The following is a 12664-nucleotide window of genomic DNA, read 5'->3' on the forward strand; positions in this document are numbered from 1 at the left end:
ACTAGGATAGTTCAGTGCAATGCACTAAAGTATCTTTTCTTGTTTTTGTTACTGCTAGTTTTTAGTTGTGTTTTAGTTTATTCCTCAAATGTCCTAACCAGGACATGCTGTCGGCTATGTGACTATTGTAACAATTTTGTGTGAATAATTGGTAACTTCGTTAATCCCTCAACCTTCAGGGTCAAAGGAGAAATAAAGCAGTTAACAAAAATATCCATCTTGCCTACCTTTCCTCTGCTAGATGTAAACCTTATGACAGTTACATAAAATCCTTGTTCATAGGTACAATTAGAAACTAATTAGAAATTAGAAACATCTTCAACACTGAATGATAAAATTAAATTCATGAAGCCACAAAACAACTAGTAAAAAAGAACATATGCTTCATCTAGGTCAAAAGCTCTATGATGGATGCAGTGCTACAGCTGATGGAGCCATGAGTATAATTCTGTCTGAAAAATCACGGTCACATTATCAGGTGAAATTGAAAAAAAAAAATAACAATACTCTCACCTGAATGCGTTTGCCCATTGTCATTTCCAGAAAGAACTCACGATACCACAGCTGAGACAGATCACAGCAGTTAAAAAGGGACTCTGAAATCAAAATAATAAAAAATACACCATTTATCTTCCTGCACAAGTCACTTCATTCTTAACATCACTTTCACTGTGTACTTCATATCAGTATCTTTAATACATCTAAACATTTCTGTCACATGCTATTGTACTTCTGAGCAACAGATGCTTGCAAGGGTCATAAATAAATTTATTACTAAAGCATTATAGATGGAATCGAATGACCTAAGCAATTAAGTAAGAAAACCACATAATCGTTTCAAACAAAATGCTTCATTCATAACCCACCATTAAAGTTAAGAAGATAGTTCCAGAAGAATGATCGACGATGAAATTCATCAATAGTCATGAGATGCTGAGGGTCAATATCTTTGCGGAGAGTCTTTTTGCCTCCGCTGCGCTCAGCGATCAGTGACTCCAGCATGGTTCGGATCATGTACAACTGTAAAATATTGGCAATAAATATGGATACAGAATGTTGATTCTAAACACATTTCAACAGCATCTGTGTTCTACAAAATATAAGCTAGAAAAATATAAGCTAGATTTACATTTTTTTTCTTATTTTATATGAGAAGTTATATACGAAGTTTCCCAAATTTCCCAATTGCAACCACAATCTTTCACTACAATAGTGATGTCAAGCAGGACTACATGCTATGCGCTAACAGTTACATCGCTTATGAACTTTAAGACATAATGGAATTTGCTCAAGATTGAAAGTGAAAAAGCATGGGCAAAATTCAGCAAAATTCATGTGTGTGCAGCACAGAAATACCAGTTTTTCACCAAACCACCACCTTCGCCTGGGACATAATGCAAACTCCAGTTCATTACCGAATGAACACCCAAAAACTCTACTCTAGTATTCCTTATACTACTAAGTGGAGGGGGACCTTCTAGTGGAAGCAAAAGGCTCCATGACCTCCCTGATAATATCCAGGCAGGAAGGTTCAGAATCACTGGCGCCAGATGAAAAGCTTATTGAGCAGCTATTTAAACGGGGTCCGGATGCCTGGTTGTTTCCATGGTGCTACCATCAACAACCACCACCAGCTGGTGCAACTTACCTTGTAGTGGTGTGGTGGCTTGTGCGTCTTGTCGATCAACAGAGCTAAGTCGGAAGGAGCCTTGTGCTCCTGGCAGGTCTAACCAAGCCAAACAGGTCTGTCAGGGAAGAGGCCAGACTAAAATGTTGCACCCTGGCCCTCCAGGTTGGGGGTTTTGCTTTGGGCTAACAACCCACTCATGTAAAAAGAAAAAAAGCTGTTACAGAAACTGCAACAGTACCACAACAAGGGCCTGGTCGGGAAGATTCCTCTCTAGAAGAGCATATGACGCCTGCTGCTAAAAGGGAAGCCAGCTTGCCTACTCATCTTTTGACAACCAAGGCAAGAATCAGGATAGGGACCTGGAACATCAGAACCCTCTATGAAAGTGGCAAGTCAGCTCAAATGGCAAGAGAAATAAGAAAATACAACATCAGGGTTCATGGGTTATGTGAAACCAGATGGAATGGAAGTGGCCAGACCAGACTAACATCAGGAGAAACCATTATTTACTCCGGCCACAAAGACCTGGATCACTATCATACCCGGGAGTAGCACTGCTGATGTCAACAGTGGCAACAAAGGCGCCGATGGCCTGGGAACCAGTCTAGCCACAGCTCATGTCAGCAAGATTCAACACCAAAGGAAGGAAGATCACCATCATCCAATGCTATGCACCAACAAATGCAGCAGGAAGAGGAAAAAGAAGACCTACATGTCTCTGCTTGACCACACACCAAGAAGAGATCTGAAGATCATTATGGGAGACCTAAATGCCTAAGTAGGTGATGATAACATTAACAGGGAACTCATCATGGAAAGACATTGCGTAAGCACCTGCAACGAAAACACAGAGCTCTTCACAGACTTCTGCACTTTCAATTACCATATCATAGGTGGCACTGTGTTCCTACACAAGACAACTTGGACTTCCCCTGATGGCCAGACAGAAAACCAGATTGACCATCTAGCAGTTGCTCAAAAGTGGAGAAGGATTTTTCAAGATGTCCAAGTGAGAAGAGGTGCAGATGTTGCTTTAGACCACCAGCTCCTAGTGGCAGTTTTCAAGATTAAGCTGAAGTCCTTCATTGATCCAGCAGGCAGACCACACCACAAGTTCAATGCTCAATACTTCAAGAACAAGGAACAAGGGAAATTTATAACTGTGAAGTCAAGAATAAGTATGAGGCCGTTTCAGGACTGACAGAAGAATCAGTGGAAGAACACTGGTCAACACTCAAGAGCATTTGGAAGACAAACTGCACAGATGTTCTAGGGAAGAGGGAAAGAAAACACAAGGAATGGATGACCCTAGAGACCTGGGCAAAGACTGAGTCAAGTACTTCAAAGGCCGCACTAGTATATCCAAGAGACCACAGAAATGAGGCAGCTGCCACATGTCTTAACTGCGTGAAGCCGGGCAAAAAACTGGAGTTGAGGGCTCACTAGTGTGATAGGTGGGGATGGAAAGGGGGCTGAACTGATTTCATGTCCTCCTGTTCTGTGGTCTTTCAACCGGAACAGGTTTGGACAGCTGGATCTGAGGTAGCTAGAAGGTGATTTCAACATAATCATGTCATCTCGTACAGTATGAAAAAGAAAAGCTTTCTCAGGGCAAGGAAAAACTTAACAAAATTCTGTTGCCAATACCTCATTCATTTTGGATTTACAAATACAAATTTACAAATGGAGAAGAAGTTGTTTGCTTATTTTGTATATTTCTTATGCTTTTTTCCTACTTCTTTAAGGTTTTAATAATTTAATAATTCCAGGTAATTAGTTCCATTTCCTCCCTGTATAGCAAATGAGTGAATTAAGTAGATTACCTGGGTAGATGATGGCCCCACATTCCTCCTGGGTACTTTGATGAAAAAACCTTCATCAGTATCCTTCTTGCCTCGTTGTGCTGGATCATCAGGAGGTTCTGTGCCCCGAAGCCAGTCAACACAGGTGTCACGTACAGACATGACAATACTAAATAATGACACAGACAAATGGCACAAATGAGACTAAAGTAAATAGGTCTGCAAATGAGTCAGGTGGCTTAAGTGAATATAAGGCAACTGAGTGGCTGATACACATAACCCCTGTTTCTGCTTTGACCAGCAAGAAGTGAATATTGCACATTACAATGGATTGAAAAAAATACCCTCAATGAAACAGCAGAAAATGTCAAGACCTTGTTTCATACAAAGCAGTCAAGCAAATAATAATAATCCTAATTGCAAAATTTGTAAAGCACATACTCACACTCCTCAGGAATATGCTCTTAATGCTTATTAATAAGAACAAAACATGGATAGCATACAAGGGACAGGAACACAAATAACATATGAGCTATGAAAGAATAAACAACCGTACTAAACAAAGAATAAAATCAAATACACAAAACACAAAGAGGAACCAAATAACAAGAACAAGAGCTGAGAGTAACAAAAATAATCAAAAATATTTGCAAAAAAGAGTGAAAAAAATACTTTACAACGTATTCGTAATTTCAAACTATCAACATCTGATGATTAAGTGCACAAAAACAGCATCCCCCAAAAATTTTTTTTGAAGAGCTGCTAATGCTGACAGATTAGCATGTATATTTTAATAAAATTGGCAGTACTCACACTTTGATGATATCGTTCTTTTTCTTGATAGCTTTACGCAAAGGCTCACGAAGAAAAAGCTGCACGAAATCCTGTAACTGTGCATAGATGTGGCGTCGTATTGCATCCATAAACACAGACTCCATACGGGACATTAGCAGCTGCAGACCTTTGATCATGGCAATTACTTCAATCAATGCAAACTTCTCATCCTTGCTGTAGTTGTAACGTGTAGCCTGTAGCACAGGTAAAATCTAGGGCTTTAAACGAGCACACTCTCAGACAGTCCCTACACCCTGCTCTTGTGTACTTTTTAACTTTAGTTTGTGTTTTTATTATTTTGTGTGAAGGTGGGGGTTAGGTAGGATTGTAAAAGAGATGGATGAAAACCAGAGACTAAGAAAAAGTTATTACAAAAAAAAAATCTATAGCAAACAAGCAAATGCGTCAATTAGTTAAGTACTAAAGTTAATGTTTTAGAGTTGCCTGATTTTGGATTTTTTTCTCTACTGGTGTTGAGAATGACTCCGCTTCTCCTTTTTACTTCAGGCATGAACCATGGGGCAGAGGGGTGATCAGTGACACTTGATTACTAAGGCATAGCATTCAGGCACACGAACAAACACGCTCCTGAAAAGAGAAACTTACCCGCTCATACTCTTCTGCATCTGGAGGACAGTCCTTGTTCTTGTGAGGATCCGTGGGATTCAGCAGTTTCCAAGAGTACTGAGGACAAATCCAACACTTATATACCAGTAATGCATTACCATTTTAATGACATAATGAAAACAGCTTCAATTATGCTTTTCTCCAAACATACTATTTAACATTCCCTTCTGTAGCAGATGATGATCCTCAAAATAATAATTCCACTCACCAACTCCATCACTTGCTGTGTCCATGCTGATAAAAGCTGCAAGCCTCGGAGAGCTAGTTCTGTCAGCTCTCTGTTCTCTTCATCATTTCGTGGTACCTCACGAGTGGTGGTGGTTGCTTCGTTGCTGTGTCGAGCAAGCTGGCTGATGTACTGCATATGGTCTTCACGGATTGCTTCAAGATTTACTAGAAGGTTTGATTGTGGGCTGGGGGCACTTGATTCACAAACAGGCCACTTTGAAGGGTCAAAGTTTGGTCCATTTCGAATGTACTGATAAGGTGCAATTTGCATATCTCCATACAAAGGAACAATCTCCAGATTCTGAAATTTTAAACACACACATACATATGACAAATCACAGACAAGAGATTAAAAGAGCATGAAAAATGAACACATGTATGCATCAAACACTTGATTAAAAACAAATTAGGCCACAACAGTCCTTCTGTAGTGCTGGCTGGGGATACTACATAAATACCTACTGCAAAATTGATTAAAAAGTGCAACCTACTTTAAGAATTCTGTCAATTTTGCTTATGTTGATGCGTCTCTTGGCATCCATTTTGTAAATGTTGGGCCCTTCTTTTGTGTCCATCAAGAACATGCCAAATGCCATGACCTGCATCAAGAATGCAGAGAGTGTTAAGTTACTTGTGCACATAGCTACACTAAATGTTTTTACATTATTCAACCAAAACACTACTGATCATGCTCACAGACACTAACATACATAGCTAAATAATACCAGCTACCAAAAATAAGGTCAGGTAAAATAACATTGACTTTAACATAACAGTTACTTTCTGAAATGACTATAAAGTACTATATCAAGTTCTTTATTATGGGCATAAACAAACACTTTCACACTTAACCATGAAAGAGAAAAATATGTCTCTCTTACAGTTCTACTATAAGAATGCCCAGTTTGAACAAAGAAGTAACTGATACACAAGGAAATACCTTGGTAAAATTTATCTGCAGCTCCTTGTGGAACAGGCTAGCTGCTGATCTTTTTTAATGCTATCTAGACACTACAAACACTTAAAATAGGAATGAAAACACTGAAAACAGAAGGAATGAGAGCTCCCCTTTTTACGAACTTAGCAGCCCACCACAGGAGACAGAAGAGCAACAAATACAAAATATTTTTCTGACAACTTAGTGCTTTACATAATAATAAGCAAATAACCCACCTTCACCAACATGTACTTCTCTGATGGCTCAAGGTACATGCGGGTTTCATACATGTGCAGACATATGTTGATGACATCTGAAAGAAGCTCCTCATAGCCAGGAATCTCAACAAGTGTGGCCTTGAGTGTGTCACGGATCTTGTTCTGCACTGCTAAATTCATGGACAAATTCTGTGAGTCCTGTAAGGCTTGTTGATCAGCCATCACCTTTAAAAATTGAGCTGCCCTGTTGAATTCACACAGTCCCAGTTAAAACAACCTTTATATGATGCTTAAAAATATCACTCTGAATAGCTCTGCTTGTTCTAAATAGTGTGAACTGCGTAATTTATATTCATTTGCATGGACATTAAGATAGATCGAAAGGCTTGTCTTCATTGGACTTGGGTTTAAACACACAGAAATTAATATGGTAATCAGTACATTATTTCATGGTTATTGCAATATAGTCTATATTGCATACAGTCAAGAAAAAAAATCTTATTATATTACATATAAAATTATTGTGTATGTTATCTTCACCTTCTATATGCAGAATAGTCATTGCGTACACTTGACTTCATGTTCTTTAGCTCATCCAGTTCTGCGAACATGTTAATGAATTTTCCCAGTGTCAGCAGATAAGCCTCTGACACAAAGTCATTGCGTTTTTCTCGATGACACAAGCGCTTCACCTCAGCACAGAAACTGTCTATGGCTTTTCTCTGTTCACAAACATAGCAACTCATGGTTATCTTTCTATGCTCACATACAACTCAGGTACCATTTTTTCTTTCCTCACACTTGTTCTATTTATTCACATGCTGTTGATCTTGGTTATCTTGTTTGTTTGCCCATGCAATTTCCTCAGGGCCTTTCTTTCCTTTTTGTTGTTAGTTCAGTGCCAGATAAACACAGCTGCAAATATTGTCATCTTATGATAAACAAAAATTTTTAAATCTGTGTGCATTTTTATATTTTTTGTTGCTTAAATTATTTGTGTTTTTATTATTTATGAGCAGATTTTTTTAACTGACTAGAAACCCCCCAAAAATGCTATTCAAAGAATGTTTTCTTTTTAAGTCTACGAAGTACCCTATAACTAAAACTTATCTTTGTTTGCACACAACCTAGCATTGTTATCATCTTTTCACACTCTTTATATTCATTTAAAACAATTAGCATCATTAAAGACCTCATTGAGTAGTGGCATAAATCTGATATTTTGTTAAGTAGAGAAAATGACAGACAGAAACAAAGAGTGAGAGAGACGGGGGGACCTCACAGTGACAACACAGTAGATATTGGAAGATCTTTCAAAAAGTTGGATTTATCACTCTGACCATTGGGCATTGTTTACATGCAGACTGTGATACACCACGCTGTAGCACTTCATTTATACACACTAATGAGATCTGGGTCTATAAAGATTTATGAGAGGACCATTTTTGCCAAATTCCCATATGCTGGTGAATAATTCCCTTCCATTTAGGCAATATTTATGCCTTCAAACACTGACACTCTAAAGGAAAAAGGTCAAATCCATGACACCTGAGAAAACAGGTAACACCCTTATATTTTCCCACCTCCCCCATGGAATGCTGCTTCAATATAAACACATTCTGCACACAGGATAGGTTTATTTGATCAGATTCTGAGAATTAGTAGTTTTCCATTAACACATAAGTTTATTTTAAAAAAACATTTTACACCCTGGTTTGTCTTTAATGTGTCTAGAAAGTTATTATAATGTTATATTGTATTATAATATATCATAATACTGTAATATATCATAAATCAAAACAAAACAAATAAATTCTAAGATATGCTAGTGCATTTTACCTACACACTTTCTACTGACCTGGAAAAACATGAAGCGCATTAGTTTGTTGACATGTGGTTCAAGCACTTCTACAATTTTCTGATAGATCTGGCTGCGATTTGGCTGCTCATTGCTTTTCACCTGCAAACAAAGGCCAGCGAGATGAAATGCTAGCGTGCTTAAAGCAAAAAAGAGTTCATATTTTACTCCATTTATCATGTGATTATAACTATACAACTGGAGAAATGGGGTGGATAATTACTATTAATGTTGTTAGATATTAATGAAGACTGAAAATTTCTCATATAAATTACTTACCTGTGGTAATGCCCTGGAGCAACATCTCCAAGTAAATAACATCACAGCATACTCCTCTCCTTCCTCTAACAAAGTGTTCTGTAAAGAAATATGTCATACCACCTAAGAATCTGTTGGCTCAAAAAGACTTAGGTCTACTTTTAGTAGGCAATCTTTGAAATTGGTCAGGGTCCTAGACATACTACAAGGGAACATTTGACAGCTATAGTCAAACTATTTAGTTCCAAAAAGACGATGCAGTTTTAAATTGCTTTTGATGCGATTGTGTAATAAACTACCTTAGTCTTTAGACTATGTAGCTCACTATTATTAGCTGATAACATTTCAAATGATGATGTTAGAAGTAAAGAAACAAATCAAACACTTTTACAACTCTGTCTAACCAGGAAAGTTTACTAACCAGATCTGCTTGAATGGTTGCCTGCTCAATGTACTTAGCTTGGCCAGTAACAAAGGCAGACTTGTCTGTAAAGTTGGTATCTAGGTTTGCTCGGTAATGGATGGGTAAAGACAGAGCCTCAATACAGGGCTGCTGGTCTGGCAAAACAAGTTCATCCAAAACATCCACATTTTCTAAAGCATTGGTTAATGTGACCTTATCACCAGATGCCATGGTAACCAGGTGCTAGCAGTCCTTTTTTCAATCAGAACTGCAGCTGGTTGATTTTACCTATAAAAACAAAAAATATTGTATGTGTACTTATATCGCACAGCATCATTACCAAGATAGGTCGCACTCTCTGTGCTGACCAGTAATGATAAATGAACATTAGGTAACAGACAATGTACAGTGAGATATGCATAGGCACACTGAAAAACATAAAGATGAAATACAAGAGTACTACATGTAATGCAATGGATAAAGGTATGAAGGGATATAGGTACAATAAACAGTGTAGAGATGGAGTAGTCACATAATGGTTCACATGACAGACATTGCTGCAAAAGGAATTACAGACAGTAACTCAGGGATAGTACTTAGTGAACAGATACATTTTCAGAGAACATTTGAATGTAGCCTTGTAGTCAGTGTGGCAAATATGAGGTGCAAGAGAGTTCCACTGCTTAGCAGCACAGAGGAAGAACGTTTGTTGTCTGTATGTGACTGTCTTTGTGGGAGGGAGAGATAGAATGCAGGAGTCTGATCAGGAGTGAAGCTTTCAAGCAGGAGTGTGGATAGACCAGACTTAAGTAGAGAGGAGAGGATCCATCAAAAAATCTACAAACACTAAAATCTGAACCAGTCTATATAATACAAATTAATTTTATCTTGAGTTGATTGCTCTGGGATACTTTTATACACTATTCATAGATTTATACTGATACTGAAAGATTTCTCTATGTAGGATGGAAAGTGCAATTCTACCCCTAGCCCAACCACTCCACTTAATGACTACTATAATAATCTAATATCTAACTTTAACAGGAATCGTCACACTGGCAAATTTAAACATAGAATTTCACTCTTTTCAGTTTTAATTTAAATTACATAGCTACTCCATGAGTATTCCTTATTCAAGCTTTGCCACCAGCTACTAAAATCGCCTGTTCTATGGTGCAAGCCGATTGTGAATTGCTCTTCTGCGATCGTCTGCTAACCATTTTTAGTCTATTACTTATTAGTAATATGTGCTAGTCCATCCCATTACATGATACAAAGAAAGAAAACAATTGTTTTCACTCTATTATAAATACAGATTTAATCTCACCTCGAAAATAAATGCCAGTATGCCAAGGCTATCTTTAGGAAACAGTATGTTGTTGCTATTCTCTTAATACAACTCTATGCACCAAAATGGTGCCAAAGGATTTCCTGCCAAGGGAAGCAACCTGTCATGTCTCCTTCTCAGGAGTTAGTGATCCTAATGGGTGATGGGTACTGTCACTGAAAGAAGTTTGTGGGTATCGGTTTGAGCTCTGTGATATCTTGACGCACTGCAGCTGCATGTAGTTTTTAAATCAGTGGCTTAAAGAACCTGCTTGCCCTTCTCGCATTTGTGGTCATTTTTAAAAATACCAATGCAATTTAAGATGCCCTTATACAGTTTTCACTTTTGTAAAAGCGCGTCTCCTTTAGATTTTTTTTTTTTTTTTCTTAAACTAGCTCACTAATACTGAATAAACTTGGTGCAGTATTTACTCAGGAGCTTTAAAAAAATGCAGATTTGTAATACCGACAATCTGTGCATACTATCGTCAGTGTTTCAGTCAACTCATGATCTACTCTGCGCTTCTGAATATATCGACATTTTGTCCTTGTTTGATCAAAAACAAGCTACTCCTAGGACGAATAAAACGATTGTCTTTGTCCAGTCCCATTTAATCCGAGTAGGGATTGTAATGAGGACGAAAGGTCAAATGCCCTTCGGCCTCGTATAGATTTGGTACTGTAAATGATTCAGTTGCAATATAAAACACAAAAATCCCATTTTTAAAAAAAAATAGACCTAAAACCAGAGGATCACAATAAAGAGAGACCACTGTCATATGAGAGCCTGAAGTCAGGCAGCAGTCACTCCCCCTTTGAGCAGGTAACACCGCGCCCTGTTCATGTACTGGCAACACACACGCAGTCAGGCGCGCACGCTTTCATACTTGTTAATAGACCTTGAAAACATATTTGAAAGGAGCAACTTCTGTAATTTAGAAAAAAAATAAAGCAAAATAAAAAAGTAACGTTTCAAAGATACATTTGGCGATTAGCATTGGTTATGCAAGTAAGTCTAATTATAGTGCGATTTTTCACACGAAGAGATAGTGATTAATGTTACATATCTAAACTTCTTTACACTCAGTACCTCTGCGAATATACAAAATATGTACACGTATACTTGTTGCACTTGGTCCATGTGGAAGAGCTGTTCAGATTTTCTGAATATTATTTCCAGCTTCTCCACCACCGTCACCACGTACCTGAGCTTTTGGGACTACTATATATACAGCCGAGGGATGCCCAACCTACGGCCCGCGGGCCATATCCGGCCCGCGAAACTTCTGCCCACAGTGCAGGAAATCGGCATGTTAGTAATAAAAAAAACTTTAAAAAAAAACGAAAAAAACGAAAAAAGGGAAGAAGAAGTATTTATCCCCACGTAGGGGGGCATTTCCCAATCTTTTTTTCGATGGACGAACATTTCGATTCAGTGCTCCGACTTAATTGGTGTCTCTACGATGAGGCCGGACATTCAGAAGTTGGTTTCGGGAAAAAAACTTCAAATATCTCACTAATTACTACATAATTAATGGGAAGTGCACATTGTTTCTAATAAAAAAATGGTATCTGCTCTATTTTTTTTCTTTTTCTTTTTTTTTTGTATTTTTGCGGTGAAGTGGCCCGCGACACGGCTGTCCGAAATGGATATGGCCCGAAGGCCGAAAAAGGTTGAGCATCACTGATATAGCCTATCGTTGGCATATGAGGTCCCTGCTTTATTGACAACAGGGTCTCTCTTACTGTTCCTTCTTGCTTGCCCATAACTTTCTTTACATTCTGGTCACACGTACTTTCCTTTGTACCATTTTGGCGATGTAACTAGCAATGTAAGTTAAAATATTTTCCTCAGGAATCGCATCATGAACCACCTGGCATACTCGCGCGAACAGAGATATAGTCGATACAGGAGGGCGTGGTCACGGTCACACACAGGTCAGCTTGGCTTCACTATCCCGCCTAACTTGGTCCTCTGCTAAAACTATGAGGAAAAACAGACACGCCTTTTCCTGGGGAAACTTTTTTCTCCAAGGGCCATTTTGATTTCAAAATGATCTCCTTAAAAATTAGCCTTCTTTATTCGGGGCCTCCAAGAGCCAGCGTAGACGACCTCTCCGGGTTCCTTGTAACTATAATCGTAAATTATTTTCCCAGTATATAATAATATGCTTACAATTCGATTGTCAACATCTACATTTCATGCAGTAGCGTAACATAGACCTCAAACATTAGGACAAGTGCACTATATAAATCAAGGATAGAAACCTGAAAACATGATTCTTTTACAACAGTGCCTGATCCAAACTATTGATGGAGCTGCACAAAATTTTATTATAAATGTCTGTGAAATTGGCTTTCTTTGCAGCTGCCTATAGCACTACTTTTACTCCTGTTTCTTGACAGTCTATTTTAGCCCTCACCATCGATCTGCTGCCACCCATGGGATGGCAGGAAGAGAGTTTTGATGGATTAAGCCCTCCCACCTCAATACTAATCGCCAAGACTCATGCAAGCTGTTGGGCCAAAAAAAGAAAAAAGAA

The 12664-nt window shown here is 38.3% G+C and overlaps 1 protein-coding gene across 2 annotated transcripts in view; it reads right to left on the bottom strand.

The window, feature by feature from the left end:
- Positions 1-10276, bottom strand: part of LOC112559094 (cytoplasmic FMR1-interacting protein-like) — a 28228-nt gene extending 17952 nt beyond the window's left edge. Inside the window, exons 1-13 of one of the 2 annotated variants that reach the window (XM_025230017.1) lie at positions 10123-10276; positions 8814-9083; positions 8414-8491; positions 8135-8236; positions 6817-6998; positions 6295-6520; positions 5613-5720; positions 5102-5422; positions 4873-4950; positions 4246-4460; positions 3454-3601; positions 867-1020; positions 514-596 (exon numbers count right to left, since the gene is read on the bottom strand). In XM_025230017.1, coding sequence (XP_025085802.1) covers positions 514-596; positions 867-1020; positions 3454-3601; positions 4246-4460; positions 4873-4950; positions 5102-5422; positions 5613-5720; positions 6295-6520; positions 6817-6998; positions 8135-8236; positions 8414-8491; positions 8814-9026 — 1908 coding nt within the window. In that variant the 5' untranslated portion in view covers positions 9027-9083; positions 10123-10276. Of the gene's footprint in view, positions 1-513; positions 597-866; positions 1021-3453; positions 3602-4245; positions 4461-4872; positions 4951-5101; positions 5423-5612; positions 5721-6294; positions 6521-6816; positions 6999-8134; positions 8237-8413; positions 8492-8813; positions 9084-10122 lie in introns of those variants that run through there. The other variant, XM_025230018.1, reaches the window with a different exon arrangement.
- Between the last annotated feature and the right edge of the window lie 2388 nt (positions 10277-12664).

The sequence above is a fragment of the Pomacea canaliculata genome, linkage group LG3 (genome assembly GCF_003073045.1).
Source record: "Pomacea canaliculata isolate SZHN2017 linkage group LG3, ASM307304v1, whole genome shotgun sequence".
In the NCBI taxonomy this organism is placed as follows: domain Eukaryota; kingdom Metazoa; phylum Mollusca; class Gastropoda; order Architaenioglossa; family Ampullariidae; genus Pomacea; species Pomacea canaliculata.